This window comes from Phasianus colchicus, chromosome 16 (assembly GCF_987193195.1).
Source record: "Phasianus colchicus chromosome 16, bPhaCol1.hap1.1, whole genome shotgun sequence".
NCBI classification, from domain to species: Eukaryota; Metazoa; Chordata; class Aves; order Galliformes; family Phasianidae; genus Phasianus; species Phasianus colchicus.
In genome coordinates, this window is record NC_143451.1 from 15,086,814 (window position 1) to 15,105,770 (window position 18,957).

The 18,957-nt window shown below is 40.2% G+C and overlaps 1 protein-coding gene and 1 long non-coding RNA gene across 19 annotated transcripts in view; both read right to left on the bottom strand.

Moving 5' to 3' along the window:
• LOC116237402 (uncharacterized) overlaps nt 1-11,096 on the bottom strand; it is a 221,758-nt gene extending 210,662 nt beyond the window's left edge. For all 14 annotated transcript variants that reach the window (XR_016471520.1, XR_016471517.1, XR_016471528.1 and 11 more), the window contains exons 1-2: nt 10,299-11,096; nt 10,016-10,127 (exon numbers count right to left, since the gene is read on the bottom strand). This is a non-coding gene — a long non-coding RNA (uncharacterized LOC116237402). The remainder of the gene's footprint in view (nt 1-10,015; nt 10,128-10,298) is intronic.
• A 4,188-nt stretch (nt 11,097-15,284) lies between these two features.
• TRRAP (transformation/transcription domain associated protein) overlaps nt 15,285-18,957 on the bottom strand; it is a 75,460-nt gene continuing 71,787 nt past the window's right edge. For all 5 annotated transcript variants that reach the window (XM_031606868.2, XM_031606866.2, XM_031606867.2 and 2 more), the window contains exons 69-71: nt 18,691-18,894; nt 17,657-17,851; nt 15,285-16,557 (exon numbers count right to left, since the gene is read on the bottom strand). In XM_031606868.2, coding sequence (XP_031462728.2) covers nt 16,273-16,557; nt 17,657-17,851; nt 18,691-18,894 — 684 coding nt within the window. In that variant the 3' untranslated portion in view covers nt 15,285-16,272. The remainder of the gene's footprint in view (nt 16,558-17,656; nt 17,852-18,690; nt 18,895-18,957) is intronic.

Below are 18,957 nucleotides of genomic sequence, written 5' to 3' on the forward strand. Positions count from 1 at the left end.
CCATACCTAGTCTCTCAGTACACACAGCTCATTTCTTTGGAAGGGCAACCTGCAACATTTACCTTGACTACTTACCGCTGTTCACTGACTACACAGTACTGAAATTAAATGGCTAAAGTTAAATCAGTACCTGCTTTTCTTTCTGTTGCTTACCTAATAAATGACGTGTGAGCACTTTTAGTAATATTTCTTTAATAACAGTACTAATTTAAAGCAACAAATGATACTCCCGGAGATCAAAAACACTGAAGTAGTTTTGCAGCAATTTACAAAGCCACGCCAAAGAGGAACCCAGCCAGGTTTGTTTGCTCAAAATGCTAATACAACTTTTCAATTTCAAATGTTTACAAAAATGACAAAACTCTCTTCCCCTCACCAATTAAGAAATGTTTGCGTATATATAATATATGAAAAATTAAACTGTTTAATATATTTTACATTGTGAGTTCTACATATTGAAGGGGAAAATGGAAACACTGCTTTGAAAATAACTGCTGGGTACTACCACCGCAATTCCTGCACTAGAAATGCTCATTCTGGGTCAGACAGGATATAAGTTCTGTCCTCATTTCTATGCTAATAGTGTGGTTGAAACTGCTAACGAGCAAATAATTTACTGTAAGGATGTTTATTTCCAGAAACTGCATGGAAACAATAAAACACTGAATTCAAGCTAATTAGCACTTGTCAGAATACAGTAATTATGGCTACTTCCGTAAGTATTACTTTTTGACATGAGCAAGGGCAGCAGGATCTCTCTCCAAAGCACTCATCCCTTCACAAATAGTGAAACGTTTAAACTGGGGTGAATTTGTCAAGCTAAAAAGGATTAAAACTGCTGCTCCTGACTACTACCCAGCTTTCTGTATATTTAAGGAGTTTCTACATAAGGTGACAGAAACAAATATCACACACCTTTCTTCCCAGCCTTGCACGATGGCAGAGGGATTGCAGCAGCATTAACCTCACAAACTGTGCTGCTTTGCATTACCGAGGGGCTTTGTGTTCAAATGACAAACCGTGCTCAATGACATTTGTGGTCATGGTCTTTGGCACTGAACTGAGCTCTGAAGAAATCAGCTCAGTGGTATCATTTGGAAGAGGGTAAGTTGCACAGAGAATGAAGACACGAATTACCTCTGAAAAGCTTTTATCAGTAATTACCTGTCCATACCTGCAAAGCTGCAGAAAAGTTGACCAAGGGCAGCAAAAACTCTTTCCCTGGTTGCATCAAATGAAGAGACACCAGGACGTCTATCCATAAACCAGGGTGTTATGGGATGTGTAAATGGAGTATTGACAGAGAAGAAAAAATATTCTGTGTTTCACACAAACTTCCTGCTCTGCGTGTAGTCTCGCTACATGTGATTTTCTAACCATCTCTCAGTGATACTCCTTAATTTCACAGCACAGTAATGAAATACACTCAAAACCAGTCAGAAATCTGCAAGGCAAATAGACCGTGTATGGCACATGGGGAGAAGGGAATCGGCTCAGCTCTCACAGTTCCAACAGAAACTCATGCATTTCCAAGTGCTCTGCCACTGCCAGGCTGCAGCATGGCAAGGATTTCAAGTTAAATCATTGTATAATATGATGGTAATGAGTTTCTCAGCAATCATTATGTCTCTGTCAGATGGTAATAAAATGGAGTATTTGTCTCTGTTCTTGGTGTGCTCAGAGAATATGCAGATATGCCAGTCCTCATTATGTCTTGATAGAAACAAAACCCATTAGCACAGGTGCTATACGTTTTAATGAGGGAGACATGTAGAAACTAATCTGGGTCAATTATAATGAAATGGTTACACCTAGCTGAAACTGATAAAAATCTAATTATGCCCATATCAACAGACTGTTTCATAGATGCATAGTGTTGATCCGCTCATTGTAGAAGTGCATAATGGGCTTTCACCTGGACGACTGAAGGTAATTGCTGGGTAAGGAGTGTTGTTTGTACAGTAGGTGCTGTTTTTCAACTGCATATCATTATGTAATGGATGACTATTCCTCTGGGAAAAAAACATTTTTAAAGTGTTTTGTTTCTTACAGTGAAAAAGAAGAAATTTCCAATAACAAGAGAAATCATATTGTGCTGAAAAATTACAATGGAAAGTGTCTGCAACTTTATACAGGAACCTTAAAGTCAAGTCATAACTAAAACCATAATCACCCCTTATAGGATCACATCAGAGACAGTCAGACATCAGTGTATTCATTCCTTGAAATGTTACTGTATATAGTTCAGCAAGAGGCCCTGCTTGGCCCATGGCTTCCAGCGACTCTGCCATACCAAGCTTATCCAGGGCCTGTGCATCCCAACTCACATCCAGGGCAGAGTGTCATCAGCTGTTACTACAAAAAGGGAAAGGCATTTGCCCCAAGCAGGCTAGACACAGGACACCAGCATCTAAGCTCGCACAATATCAACCCACTCATGCAACTCACCATATGGCCAAGAACCCCAAGGTTAGCCTTTTAGAGAAGAGACTCAGCCTGCCATAGCAGATGTTGCTCCTACTAGCACAAGGCTCTCCTGGATGTATTTCAATGGCTTTGTCCTGGCAGGTCCCGCAATCTGCTGTCCTGCTCCATGTCTGCAAGCTAAGCAAAGGTCTGCTTGATGTTAGCCTCCATGAGCAGAGCAGTAATCAGAATATGTTTTGTTATGAACAGGCCACATGGAGGGATGAAATAACTGCCTACTTTTTTTTCTTCTTTTATGATCTACATCCTGAAAGGAAATACAAGCTCTGCTACAAAACTGCTCTAAACAACCTCCAGATTAAATATCTGACCGTCCTGAACTGCCATCGACTTCAGTGCGTGCTTTGAACGAGGACAAGGAATGAGAGCCTGATGGCTCTAAGCTTGAAAACGTATTCACATATGGCTGTCCCATCTCTTTCTTACCCACTGAAAGCAATGGAACTGCTTCCTTGTTCTACACGTGCATAAGCATTTTTCCAGATCTCAGACACAAAGCACAAGATAAAAATAGTTGTGGAACCTCGTATCTTTGACAGTTGTCTGTACTAGATGGATCACAGAATTCTTTACTCAGTTATCCATGCCTGTACTTCCTTTACCTCCTTTAATCCTTCTTTGCCTGAAGTTAAATTGCTTCAGATTTGATTTTCATTTCTTTTACCTGCTGTGCTCAGAGTTACAACGTTAAAATAACATTTAGTCCTTCCATTCAAAGTACAAACCTATGCCGGATACCAAACAGCACTAGCTTTGCTTCTGCCATTTATATAGCATCTATGTAAGCTCAACCTTCTGCCTCTCTGCCGTTCAGCCCCCCCGAACTGCCAGAAAGATATAAATTTGGTATCAGCTGCATAGACAAATTCCTGCCATGAGCTGAACATGAAAATATTTACTGTAACAGACTTTGTTTCTTATAGCAATGAGTTATAGGTGGAACATAAAAGTCAGCCTACGTTTGCTGCTTGTACATTTTCTAAAATTAACAGGAGAATCTGTAGATGTTCTACTGCCTACGACACCAGCTTTCAATGTACAACCAGCTCCTCGCGTGTCACTGGCAAGATTAAGATCATGATATAAAACCTGATGGCCTCTGCAGAACTGGATCTCTGTGCTGAAGGTTAGCTCAACACTGCAAAGCAAATCATTTCCAGAATCCAACAATCAGTAAATAGCTTTACAGTCTCACTCAATACTTCATTTTCTGCAGTACAGCCAACCCATACTTATACTACAAAAGGCTCGCCTGGATTTTTTGTTTTTGTGGATTTTTTTTGTTGTTGTTTGTTTTTTCTTTCTTTCTTTTTTTTTTTTTTTTTTTTTTTACTATTATCGCTTATTTTAAAAGAGCTTATTTAGAAGTTATCAAGAATCCATACACACTTATTCACCAGTGTAATTGCCTGGAAACTTTTCAGCCTTTTTGGTGTGACATTTCTCACCTTGAAAGGGACATTTGCATTGAGAGTTGAAAACAATTTCAGAACTCAAGGCTGAGATCACCTAGGATTGCTATTACTCATCTTCACCGAGCACTGACAGTTTCAAACCCCCAAGTACTGAGATAGCTGTGCAATTTGCAAAGGGAGTCAGCTATTGTGAGACACCACTGTTCTCATGTGCTAGCACTTTCAAATCATTAGTCCACAGGAATCCATACACATCTGTAAACAGGTATGATTTATAGCTCATAGGATGAAAAAATCTGACTTAAAATATTACAATTTAAGCGAAATGCTGTAATTGGGATTTCTGAGGAAAATCCATCACCGCTTTGCTATTTATATCGGGATGGTGCAGAAGAGCAGTGCATAAAAAATACACTGTGGTGGGCACTGTGTAAGCACAGGAAAAGACAAGAAAGCTCTTTCTTTCACAGATAGCTTAAGTTCTACACATAAATATCAATGTGACATCGCAAGGAACTGATAATGCAACAAATTATTGATGATTATATCAAAAATACAATTAGATCCACAATCTTTTAATCTTCTTTAGAGAAAAATAAATGGAAATTCTCCAGTTTAACACATTTCAAAAAAAGGGAAAAACAATTTGGAACTCAAATAAGCTTCCTGTGACCATCAGGGCTGGATCCACATTCGATCAGGGAAAATGTCTTCTAAACACTAGAAAAGGACAATAGGCTTGTGTGCAAAACCAAGCAAGTAAGAAATCATGCAGCCAATAGACAAAAAACACATTATAAGAGATCCAACAGCCTTTCTAATAGGACAGATTAAAACTAATTAATAAGCAGAAGACATCAGAACTGCACCACTATATTTAATAAGGGGTAATTAATAAGCAGAAGTTCTCAAGGAATCATACTGCCAGCATAGAACACAGATGTCAAAAGATAATTTTGGAGGATAAACAGAACTCAGCACTCCCCTAAATCCTGCTAATATTTACTCAGGAGACGTTCAAAGCCCTACCCCATTTAATCTCAATTAATTTAATTACATTATTATAATCCATGCAATTTAACTTCTCCTCCACTTTTAAACTACCAGTGCTAACCCAACCATTTTCAAAGGCCCAATTCTGTAAAGCAACTGGTGGTAGGCAGTTCTGCTAGAGGAAATTCAAATAGCGTTACCACTGAGAATTGATAGCAAGCGTTAAGAAGCTTATAGCAGATCAGCACAGTTTGTCTCATCTCTTTTCTTTCTGTGTATGTGTGCCACACAAATACACCCATACACTGCTGGATCACAACCAACGTACTGAACACAGCTTTGTCCACTTAACACTGGCACTTGGTGCGTGCAAGGACTCACTGTATTCTGGATGAATCTTTCTTAATTCTACCAATTTGCCTTTGCTAAATGAATCTAAGTTGGAAAGTGTTGTTTGATTACAGCAGATCTGCTATCCTTAATTTTAACTCGGCAGTGATCTCCTCTCCTGTCGCAGCAGTAGGATCACAGCACAATTACACGTTTCATTGGGCAGCCTCAAGGCAACGCAGACCCAAAGCACAAGCACCCAATGCAGCTCAAGACACATAGTAACAACCTGAGGTTCCTTAAAATATCAGCTGCAAATCAGCAGCAAAGAGAGACTATCAATTGCTTAGTGAGGAGAAAAATGACTTTTCTATCTGTAATTTACAAAAATAAAAATATACTATTTGGAATTAGGCTGATATGAAATTGGTTGCATGTGAAATTGAAAACACCTCACTGCACTCCCCATAAGAACTGCAATTCACTTTGTTCCTGATTCAATTATAAAAAAATCATTTAGATTTTTACTATTTTTAAAGCTTGTAAATAAACAATATTTCAAAATGAAGTCTTTTTAAATAAAAACAAATCCAAATGCATTTTACTTGAAAATGGTTAAAAAGTACATCTATTACACTGTCTTCTGAGTGCAAAATCACTGCATAAAACTTAAATGATATTTAAAAGTATTGATGTCAGTGACTATTCTGCATCAGTTTCTGCTGACATTTTGGCCCATGTTTATCTAGTGCAATAGAAGACGATCCTCAAATACTTCAGCATGTAGCAGGGAATGGGTGAACTCTTAATTTCTTACACACTGGTGGTACCATACCACATCAATTCCCACTGCAGACAAGGACTGAAACATACAGAAACACAACCCTGAACTTACCAAGTTCATACTCCAAAGAGCAGAGCTTCAGAAAAATACTGTATGACCCTATGTCAATAACTAGACTCTTCTGGAAGGATGCTTAGCATACTCAGGAGTCCAGTGATAAGAAATTGAGGCGTGGTGTGTTGTGCTAGTATCAGTGCCCTTATTTGAGAATCAGGCTGTCTAGAGGGCAGGAAGAGAGGAGAGGACTTACCTTGTCAAACTTCAGCTGACAGGTTTATCCTATGTAAAGCAGCAGGAGAAAAACCATTCCCCTGAGCTGCTGTAATCAAAGTGATTGTGTTGCACATCAAAAACATTTGTTTTACTTGCCACGTGGATTAAAGGATTACATTGTATAGGAATGCTTTGGACAACATTTTGTGCTTCTGCTAGTATTCAGCTGCCCTTAATCTGACACAGTGCATTGATAAGATCATTTTTCCATTATGGCTTATTTGTTTGTTTCTGATGCATACAGAATTAAAGCAACAAAAATGAGATCCCCAGATCCTTTTCCTCAAGCGAGGTCAATTCCTCAGCCAGATGTTTAACATGCCTAGTCAGAAGGGTTTCCTATTGAATAGATGTGTTACAGGACACTTAAAGAAGATTCTTTCTCAAACAGAGGCACACAGTTCACAGAGCTGTCTCCAAAAATAAATACAAATCTATGACTGACCCTTGTTTTAGCAGCCAGTCACAGAAGATGAAGCAGTTTTCACCTCAAATCTATTGTTTCAGGCACTCTGCAAACGCAGGCAGACATCACTGCATCAGGTTATATCCATCACACTGCGACAGTCCTCTAAGGAAACACAGATAAAAATTCCCTTTGCTTTTCCCTCTTCTTTTAACAGAAGCATTTCTCCTTTTCTCACTAAGTTCTCAGTTCTCTACAGCTTTTGCTTCAGGAAATGACTTTGTATTAGCAAACATGGTAAGCTAATTTAGTATTACTGCCTAACAGTCACAAATGAGGAAAGTAAATGAATAATTGTCCCTATCACTCTTTAATTAATCATTTTACAGGGCATGCATTGGTGCGTTACTGTTGTTGTTTAGGATTATTATGCCTTTAAGGTTTATACTGTATCTCAAGCTTCCACTCTTTTGTTATTAAATGCAAAAAAGTAAGTGGCATAATAATTACGTTCTTTCTGTTCATACTTATCCTCCCACTGGCGTGCTGCTTCTTGACTGAAGTGATATTTGATTCATGAGCAGCTGCCTATTAAAGATGGTGAGGACAAATAAAGTAATTCCTAAAAACAATCACAAAATAATATTTCAGCTACAGCACTGATGTCAGGTCCATTTGTGCATCTTCGTCACTGATTCACGTTCTGTAATCTACAGTTTCAACTGACAGCACTTCTTCCTGATACTTGTGAATAATACAAGAGCATGCACACAGATGAATCACACTTCCTACCACTGACTCAGTCAGAACAGGAAGGTAACTGTTTACCAAATACACACTATATTATAGCATAGGTGCGTTTGAGAAACATGTATTTCTTGTATATATATATAACATACAAGGAATCTGAACCTAAGATAATTAATTTGTATGTTTGCACTGTTATCCATTCTAGGACACGTGTAATGCTTCAGAACTGCTAAAATAACACGTATAAACTAAATGGGAAAAGTTCTGCTGAAGGTAACAAGGGCAGCATTTGTGTCCTGTTGGCCAGCTCCTGGGTGAGGAAGCTAAGCAGAACTGAATAGCAATACATCACCTCCACAGCAAGGACACCCAATGATGCGAGTCTGCAGGTCTCACGTTGTACCAAGCACAGTGCAACATCTTCCCTTTACAGAAAAGGCAAAAGCAGAAGAGGGTGAAGTAACCTGACCAACACACCCAAGTGAGCCAGTGTCAGAATGTGAGCAGAAGTCTGATCTCAACATCTTCCATTCTGTGCCCAAAACAACGGACACCAGGGTTTCCTCACATTCCTACACGTAAGTCTCTTAAACTAAGTTACAATTCATTCAGCTGCATTACACTCAGAATGGTCTGCATTCAATTCTGCAGTTCTTTATTTAATCTATACTTAATCCTCCATCACTAAAAGGGAGAATTTCAAGGTTGAGATCTGACAAAATTATTTTATTCTTTAGCAAATTCATGACCTTGATGAAAAGGCAGTGTTTCTCTCTGTTTTAAACGCCAAGTTGACTGTAATAATCTTCATTGCAGAGGCAATCTATCAGTGTTTAATCTTATGGGAAACTGGAACAAAGGGTTATGCCATTAAGCTGTATGTAAGGTGCTGTCAACAAAAACACTGAAATCTACATTTCCCTTTTTTTCCCGAAGAGAACAGGGCTGAAAATTGGTGCAAACCTTCTGTATCATCACTTATCACATGGCAATAAATACCAGGAGATACACATATAGCACTTAACCAAGTATTCATGTCTTACTCAGCAACAGCCTAAAACTTTACGAAGAGATATCTAGAATAAAACTTTCCATTAAAAACTGGGTTTTCAGGCATTAGTTTGAGTTCCATCAACCCCACTGAAGTGCAACTACTGTATCAATCTACAAACGTATTTTCATAAAGAAGGCAAATCATCCAGTGGAAAAAACACAGTTATCACAGCTGAGATCTCATTCTGAGCAGAATGTGTACACGGAGCTGAGCACCATTGTACACAAACATTAATAAAGTAAAGCAAAGAAGAATTTAAGGACATCGCTCAGGTCACAAAAGAGATGAATCACATAGAACACAACTTTAAAAAATAGGTCAGAATGAAAGTTAAACTGGACCTTTTAGATAGCTTTCCGTGGGTGAGTAATAGCCTACGTGTGAGCTAAGTACAGAAATTTGTTTCTGCACCAAACCTGCCTTCAGCCTCACATTTGTCACAAAAAGAACAAAACAATGACATTGGAGTTTTCAACAGTCACCTTGTTCACCATCTCCTATGTTAGTAGAGAGCCAAAGCAGTACCAAACAAGTCATCGTGTCAACCCAAACTAGTGTTCCTTCTCTTGCACAGCTGTGAAAGGTTCAGGAGGACCGAACTTTTATCCAAAATCACCATAATAAAAGTAAACAGCAGATGGTCAGAATAAGGGTTCCCATTATTTCATGATCTTAGGCACATTTCCAGACTACAATCAATCACAATTATATTATGACCAAATCACTCTGATCTTCTGCAGAAAGAGCAGAACAGTGAAAGCTGTGGAAGACTATATCAGCCTGCATGGTAACTCTTCTGCTATGCTGTCTTTAAATCACAGGTTAAGGATCAAATTATTGCCTCATTGTAAATCATTAAGGACTTCTCACAAGCAGTATATAACATCCTGAAGGTTGTATCAGTAACTACATCCAGCAATTAAGTCTCTATCTCCGCAGCAGGGTTGACTTATGTTACCTATTATCAGATCAACACCTCTAACACTTACCTAGTTCATTTGAATGCCAAGTTATTCTGAGGTACAGCAGCAGGACGCGTGTGACTGAAACTCCACAACAACTGACATCCTGGAGCCAGACTCCAGCACAGAGAGCATTAAAGATATACTATTTGCACAAACAGGTAAATCCTCTGCCAAGGTATCAGTCATGCATTTCTCAGCCCTCTAGCTCCATATCCTGTGTATCTGTGCTTACCTATACATTCAGCCTCTACTAGTTGTTGCCAGCAGAAGGGGGAAGGGGTCAGTAAGGGGCTATAGAAGACCACAGCGTTTTGCAGACCAAGGTTTAAAAATTTAATTCCAATAAAGCTCTGGCTGGGCTGCCCAAACTGCAGTACCTTAACAAGACAGATATACAGAATGTTTTAACTGAAAGCAATGCTTCCTATCTATGAGCTAAAAAGCAGATTTGTTTTACATTCACCTCTCTAAGTATCAAAATCATTTTTTCCCACTTACTTCATATTGCAGGGCGCGTGCCACCAGCACAGCTGGACAAGGAAACCCAAGTTTTGACCCGTAGTTCTCTGCATCTCATGACAATGCAGAGTGGTCCTCTCACATACTGAAGCTTTAAAGAGGGGAAAAGAAAAAAAAAAAAAAAAAAAGCAACAAATAAATAAGAGCATAGAGCTCTAATATGCATAAGAGTATATTACTCTATTGTGTGAGAAAAAAAAAAAACCTTGAAAATAGCACACTTAGTTTACAGAAGTTTAATACGACATCTTTCTTTACGTACCTCTGTACGTGATAACTGTTACTTTTCTCACTGCAGAAGGGAATGGAGATGACCATTACAACACGAAACAAAACTGCAGTGACACCACCAGATCTCAGTTAAAAGTTCTGCACCACTTGCACTGGTTAAGCAGCACTGACCCACTCTAAAGCAGCTTATGAATTGCTGCCGATGAGAACTCCAGCTGAATAAGCAAAATAGATTCTTTAGTGCCACTTACAAATGGCAGCGAGGAGCGGAGAGACAATAATTAATGCGTATCAGGAGAAACAAAGAGCTCGCACAAGTCCCTGCCCTTGCCCAGACAACAGACTGAGGAACGCTCCGCAGCACAGCGGGCACACGGACGGCTCGCCGAGGCTGCGCTGCAGCAGTTGACTGATTAAGGTACAGCTGTGATCGATCAGAGCTGGATAAGCGCCCTGCCCTCAACTAAATGAGGCTGCGGGCAGAAATGGGGCCGGCCGTTGGCACCTGGGGCACAAGGAATCGAGAAGTCTCAGCAAAACCACCTCTAAACATAACAAATGTCTGTTCCACCCAGAAGCACAGAACCGGACGGACTGGAAAAGGGCTTCTATTGGCACTCTGTTCTGACAGATAACTGTTCAGGACGGCGCTGAAGATGCTCACACTGCTGAGCACAACAAAAAATAAACAGCCTCAGCCCAAAGCGGCTCATAAATCCAAGAGCCTGCGCTGCCAAAACACGGAGAGCGGTGCAAGCACCTCCACCTGCCACGGCTCGTCCTCGTGAAAAGCAGCCCCAAGAGCAGCCCTCCCATCCGCCCCTCACAGCTCCCCACAGCCCCTAACGGCCGCCTCGCGCTGCGCCTCCAGCGCCCGCCCGCTGCACGCGCCCGCTGCGTGCCGCCCCTCCAGCCGCCCCGTGCCGCTCGAGGCTCCCGCCCTGCGCGAGAGGAGGAGCTGCGCGCGGGCAGCGGCCGTCCTGCCGGCAGGAGGTGCAGAGCAGAGAGGGAGCACGGCGTGGCTGACAAAACACAGCCTCCCCTGCGACGCAAATTTAAAGCGAGTGGAAAGGCCATAGCCAAGATGCAAAACACTACGGTGACAATCTCACAGGCTGGGTTTTTTTTTGTTTTTTTTTTTCTTCTGGATTTCACCGCCTCTTTCGAACAGAACTTCGTCTGCCGAATGCCGCCGGGTGGCTGCGGAGCCCCGGCACAGCAGATGAGCGATGGAAAGCGCAGGAGCCGCAGCACAGCCTTCGCACGTGCTTCTCTCCAGCCCACGCGGGGCTGACGAGCAGCCTCCGCAGGTGTGCGCTGTTCTGCCCGGGAGGTGCCTGCCCCGCAAAACAGCGCTTCATCCATCCGATCTGAATCGGATCGGAGCCTTAAAAGCGACTTTATTCTACTGCCGTTGTGAAACACAGCTTTCGTTGTTTGCTGCTGAAACGCTTTGAGTCACCTTCTCCCAGCAGTGACTGATTTCCCCCCTCCCGTCTGGCAATTCACGGGCAGCCCGGTTACAGGAGAGGAAACGACGCACCAGTTTCAGAGGTGGACTCAAACGCTCAGTTAACGTTAAAGGATTCTGCTTTGGAGCGTAATTTGCTTAAGCAAATGAATTCTGACAATCCTCTTCCAGAGCAGACAATAATAAGTGGTTAAATTGTGTAAGCACCATCGGAGACAAAAGTTACAAAAAGAGACCAGAAAACACTGTCTAATCTGAGGAAAATCGTTAACTATTTACTCACCACTTAAAATCCCCAGTTCACGTTTTTGTCTGCAGTATTTCCAGCTAGAGCTGCTTCTTAGTTAGCAATATTACAATTACCAGGACCAACCCAGACCCACCGCGCAGAGCTGCCCCCCCCCCCGCCCAGGAGCTCAGCCCCATGCAGCCAGAGCCGGGCCCCTCCTCGCCCAGCTGCTGCCAGCTCCAGGTGAGCCTCGGAACAGCACGAGGAGGGAGTGCAGGTGCAAAGAGCTCGTCCAGCAAAACCTGGAGCTGTTTTTAGCAGGCTCAGAAACGGGACCTGGCAAAAATCATAAAAAATTAAATGGAGGTAATGGAAACGGCACGTGTTCTTGAAGATAATCATGGGCTATGTCAGACTAGCTAACCTGCTGGCAGGCAGTTCCTGATCATACAACGTACACCAGAAGATTTCCATTGGCTCCAAAGAATGCTCACATATAACTAAAAGCTGCTGTGATTTACCTCCTTGGAGCCACTGGTGGAGCTCTGTTAGTACTGTGTAAACCCTCTCACAAAATAAGGTAAATCCATAGCATGTATTCATGAAACAGAAGATCCAAGTATTAATGTTTGCACATTAACGCCACCAGGGACCTCATTAAAACAATTCTCTTACCCACATTTGCTCTATTTTATCACACCCCACATTTTCTTTTAGGAGCATATTTCAACAACCAAGAAAGATGCCACACAAATTTATAAGTTTGTCCCCTTTAACTTGCAATCTCACTTTCCTACTTTAAGTTCTATCGTGAACAGAGAAATAGCTGAGTTATCTGATGATTTCCTTTCAGGGAACGTTGTCTTCTCACAGTTGGACATATCTAAGACATGCAAATGATGAAGAAAAAAGAGATACTGCAACTCCTCTGATGCAAAAAGTGCCATATTTCACAGCTACAAACATTACAATCTTCAATAAAAGGAAGCCAACAATTCCCTTCAAGTCATAAAAGCACTAAGCTTCGTTGTGAATGACTGAATATAGAGCATGTTGTGACACATGCAGGATGTGTTATGTTTTATAAGAAGAAAGTTCAGATTATTCTTGCCAACATGATTTTGATAAGGAAGCGAGTCTTTGCCAAAAAGAATACATTTGTTTTCCAAATCCTTATACAGTCCTTATCACTCGTGTATTTCAGCTTCCAGCTGTAAATAATGGCATGCAGCATGATTCAACCTATCACTCTCTTCAGTATGTAAGGAGCACACAAACCAAGGATGGGAATAAAGGGGACGCAGCTTTATTCATCACAGCAAACAGAAGCATAATCCAGAATGAAAATATATCTGGTGAGAAGTAATTAGCTCTTTGTCCCAGCCCAATCCACAGCTGGAGCCACAGTAAATCTTCCCATCTGTGTGTGCACAAACACTCAACCCATCTGATCTCAGCGCCCGCACCTCGAGCACACAACCTGACCAGCCTTACCTGCTGCCCAGCCCGGTGGTTGGCTGCCATCCTGAAGGCAGCAGGAATTCAGCTGGGAGAAGCCCCAGTGCACCTCACCTGGGAAGAAACTAAAAAAAACTTGCATGGGAAATGCTTTAAGTGGAACAATCTTACAGCAATGCACAGCACACTTCTGTAGCTCAAGCAAATGAAACAAATATCTTCAAAATTTCCACAATTAAATTATTAAAAATTCTACACCAAATAAACTAAGTTTATCACTCAATATCGAGCTGTACCATATTTTACAAAGAAAACAAAATGTTCATATATTTCCCAGGCTTTTTCCCTAAAAACATATCTTTTTTCCATACATTCTTTATCACACATTTACTTACCAGAGCTAATAGTAGAGCTTTTTTTTTTCCATTTACAAGTTAATAATATCCTAATTTCCTTTTTCAAAAGTGCATTTTGTTTTTCCTGCTATATTTTAACTATATTTTTTCTGCCATGTTATAACTATATTCCAAAGGAAAAGAAGTGTATCTATGCTGGAGCACAACATATCTTCATTTCTAACACTGGGAGTACTCATCATTAGTCAAAAAATAAAGAACAGGTGCAAATGCATAAATTAACCTATGAAAATTATAGGCATGATCCTATATATTATGTTTAATTGACACATACCTTAGCATTTATGCATAACTAACATTCAGCAAAACATTCTGTATGAACCACCAGAGGCTTCGTGCCCAGAACAGCATGCCAGAACCTCCCACCTGAATGAAGACAGAGTTTTATCAGAGCTCTGACATGACAAAGTGCAGCCTTCCAACCTATTTAATGCGTAGCCTGCAGAGAGGTTTAAAGAAAGTAAATTAACAGGTTTGAGTTCATGGCTGTAAACTCAGTGTACGTGTGTGTAAATAAATGCATGTATGTATACACACAGAGCACCTCCTGTCCATCAGCTTCACTTCTCCATGCCAGGCTTAGTGCTGCTTTGTTGTTAGCAGAACCTTTGTGTAAGATGAACAGCACATAGAGACCTGCACCTCCTGCACGTCACTGACAGAGGTCCGTATCGTTGATTGTTCTGCTCATGGCTGCAAACATAAAAGGAACAGGTTATTTTGCACCTCTGTAAGAGACCTGTGGAATGCATATGTTGCTTCTATTCCCCCCAGATGACAACTTGATTGCAGTCTTACCTACTGCAGGCCTTGGTCTGCAGGTAGCCACCAAAGTTAGATGATGATCACCTGGGAGCTCTCCCAGCCAGAAGTCAGACTGCCTTGTGGAAATTCCCCTTCCCTCGGAGACAGTACACTGATGAACAGTGGTGATTAGCTTCAATTATGCAACTCATGTTGCTCAGAAATATCTGAAGAATCTTTTGACATCTTATTAATTTTTTTTTTTTTTAAATAAAAAGAGAAAGATCTTTTTTACTATGGTTCAAAACCATGTTTCTATGGGAGTTGCAGAAAACCCCTAATAGAGTTCATCTCCATCTGTAATCTTGACCTCTGAGCAATTACTTCAAAGCTGTAATTCTTGCAGGTAGGACACAGGCTGTTCTGTTTAAAGACAGATGATTAATAAACAGACTGTTACCACACTGGCTTAGCAAGAAGCACACTGAAGAAATCCTTGTCATACTCCTATTTCCTAGTTGCAGCTCTTCCAAAAACAAACTGCTCAACAGCAAACACATCACACACGTGTCTCAGTAATGCAGCTCTCACCTTTTGATGCTCAGGCTATTTTAGTTTGAAGATCATACTTGCTTTTGCATCTTTTCAACTTCTGCCATAGCTCTGTATTAAAACTACCCAATGAATGTCATAGAGAGTTTTTTAAAATATTTATTTTGAAAAAATCACTCTGTACAAATTTAACATTCTCAGCACTGAGGTTTTATAAAAATGCTAACACAACAGAAAGACTTGAGTGAAACATTAAATTCCTCTCTTCTTAAATTACAAAGAAACAGATTCATTCTAAAGAAGCTATTGTAATTCTAAACATTAAAAAAGAGATAACTTCATAAGATTTATCTTCTTTATCTATTGCAGTCAAATACATGTATCAATAGATGACTTTTCCCATTCTTTTTATAAGCTTTCCCCCCCAACACTGTCCACAACTAAACCAAATGCCCTAAATGTCTTACACTTCTACTGTACATAGCTTGTGCTCCAAGGAAACCTTGCACAATTTCACCATCCTTTTCTCAGTGCCTAACAAAAAGATGCCTCTATACATTTGGTACAAAATTCTCTGTACAAGCCAAATTTGCTCATGTGAATTTCTGAAGCAAACTAAAGGAAGAGTATTTATTCGAGCCTTCCATTTGGTATCATGAAGGAACAGTGATTAAGTAAAATTTCACAAAGTAAAACCCAGTAACTGGGAATTCTGGCTGTTTTAATTATTATTATTGTATAAAAACTTTATATGCTATTGGTTATTAGGAACGGCAAATCCTAAATCTAACAGTGCTAGTTTTACAGTCCTCATCATAAAATAAGATTTTTCTGTATATTTTTAAGTTTCCTTCCCTAATTTTAAGCTACTTGCAAAAGTCATTGTTGCAGATTCAACACCCTTCTTCTTTTTCCTTTTTTTTTTTTTTTTTTTTAACAGGAGGAAACACACCCTCATGGAATTAAAAACAGTAAAACTGTCCTATTCCTGTAAACACAGTCGAACGAAGACTGACAAAATGTGGTGTGACAGGTAAGCCAAGGTCTGATTTCTTTTTCACATTTCTTAGCACAGAATATGGCTCACACCACCGACAGCAGCAAAAAAAAAAAAAAAGCCAATGCAAATTTCAAGTTACAGCCAGGGGTGCCAGGCAGGATCCATCCGACAGAGATTATCCAAGCTATTTGCAGCTGCTACCAGCGTGTTCACTTTGCTTTCTCCTCCTTCAAACTGAGCAAGATTATGAAGTCGAGTCATGATGGCAGTGACGGCTTTCTGAACGAGTGAAACCAGCTGCTGGCTGTCCATATTTTCGGGCTGTCCAGCTGCTGAGAGTGGAGAGGAAGTGTCCTCCTGTGTTTTTTTGTGCCATGCAATTATTTCATCCCGCAGCACAGTTTTTAGGATACCATCAACCTACATGAGGGAGAAAAATCAGACTGTTGGTTAATCTCAACAAGCACTGGCATTACATTACAGATTTTCAACTAAATATTAACCTACTCAAGCTTCTAACATTTTCAGGTATCCGGTCTGAAATAAACCTTCTGTTTGCATATAATAAATAAGCATTTTTTAGCATATCTAGACATCAGGCCAACATATACATACATATAATAATTAAATTTTATAGGCTTCTGTTAAGGAAAAAAAAAGAAAAAAAAAGATTAATCAAACGTTAAAGGAATTCCTCTTATGTCCAGAATTCAGACAAGCTAACACAATTATAACCACGTAGCTGAAAGGAGCTGGGCACACATCACTCCAAAAAGAATAAATGGGCACCTGTGCTCTCATCTTGGAAATTCAATATGAGAAGTCTAATTGGGTTTTCATCATCGGGGTGCACAAATTACAGACCAAGTCTGCAAACTCATTTGCATGTAGAGACATGGCTTTGTAAGGTAAAGTGATGAATTATTTAAAAAAAAAATCTAAACTTTCTGTATTACAAAGAAAAAAAATCATTTTAGGATATTTTCCATCTTCTAAAAAGTAACTAGCTCACACTACAGCTACGGTTCGTTCTGTGCAATGCTGTTCTGGTGCAAATTGCTGCCTAAGTGCAAGATGCCTCATTTTTGGAAAGCATTAGAATTTAAAAGGAAGTTAGACAATTTCTTTAGAAAACTACACCCTGCTAAGAGCTAGAATCCATCAAAGGAACAATGTATCTTGAGCATTCTGCTCTGCTAACAAAGGCCAAACACATTTCTATTCACAGTATATTATGAAGATTCTAAATGATGTTGCATTTGTCATTTCACTACTTACCACTGCCAGAACGCGTAGGGATTTATGAGGCTACAGCACTGAAACAATCAGCCTGAATTAACATGCTTCAACAGAATAAAAAAGAAATTCAGGGTACAATTACACCTATTTCCTCCTATTCTTTCCAAAAAGGCAAAGACTTCAGCTGCTTTTGTGATGACCTTGAGGTAACACTTCAAAACATAAATACGAGGTGCTCAGTTTCTATTAAGGAAGACAACGTTTGGAAAGGTGTACGAACCTTAAAGTTTGGCTGTGCAAAGCAGCGAGCCACTGCAATCATAGAGGCGGTGAGCGGGCCAGACACCCCAATGGTGGTAAGAAACTCCGAGATGTTTGGTGTGAGCCGGAATGGAACCGGGCGGTTGGCATCCAGATCTCCTGTAGCATCGTTAATGTCAAAGCGGAAATAGGCCACGTTTAGCTTGCCAGTATCCTGCATGGAAAACCAAAATGCACACAAGTTTTTGAGTAAAAAGTTCAAACTGAAGTAATTTTTATCAACGTGAGTGTCCAAAAAGCTGTAATGAACATAGACTGCAGTATTAAACCACGGGAAGCAATATTCCTCTAGCAGGGGTCTGGCAGAAAGATGGGCCTTCACTCTCCAGGCATCTCAGCTCTGGGTAACTGCTCTCTGTGTGCTGCTCACTCCAGGTAAGAAAACCTAACAGCACAGCTGCACAGTGGGGATCTACAGTGCCATACACAGCATAGCCCTCCTCCATGCATTAAAATGGCATTAAGGCTTTAATACATACCACCATTGCTCCACTAAGGTGGCAAGCCTCATTTTAAATATTGGGTTAAAACAGAGAAATTACTATTAATAGGAGTTGTAGCTTGACATGATGTCAATGCAAGAAAGAGGGCATTATTTGAAAAGGGTATTCTTTTAAAAATTTACCCTCCGAAGTTTTATTTTGTTGTGTGTTTATTTAAGCTGTTCGGCACACAGGTCTATCCAAAGCAAAAGTTTAAAGAAAGACTAAAGAGAGACTTACCATTCACTCACAGTAACAGCTCCAATATCTGTGATCAGCTTTACAGATTATGTTCTAAATTCTAACCACAGAAGGAAGACAGAGTTGATGGCAACTGGGTCTGCATTATAAATCACTACCTACATGATGTGCAATCACGTAATCAAATGAAAACCTACTGAAACACACTGTTAATTATATATCTCAAATTCCCATTTTGACTCAATTCAAACTCCCAAATTTCCATTTGATCAAAAAACACAGCATGCAGTTAGGACAAAATAAAGCATACCTGAGCTATCTGCAGCATTTCAGGGTTGAGTCTGTTTAAATGAAAGATGAATTCTGCAAAGCCAATCAGGGCCAATTGAATAGTGAACATCTTTCGAAATGTCCAGTAATCCGTGGCATTGGGGAATGTATGTAAAGCCCACTCCTTGAGCATACTGCGTGGCACCATGTTACTCTGCACTTCTTTAAGTATATCTCTGAGAACCTATATATGAAAAATATTATTTGAAAGAGATCGTTTTTAGTGCAATTTTTTAGCAACAAAAAC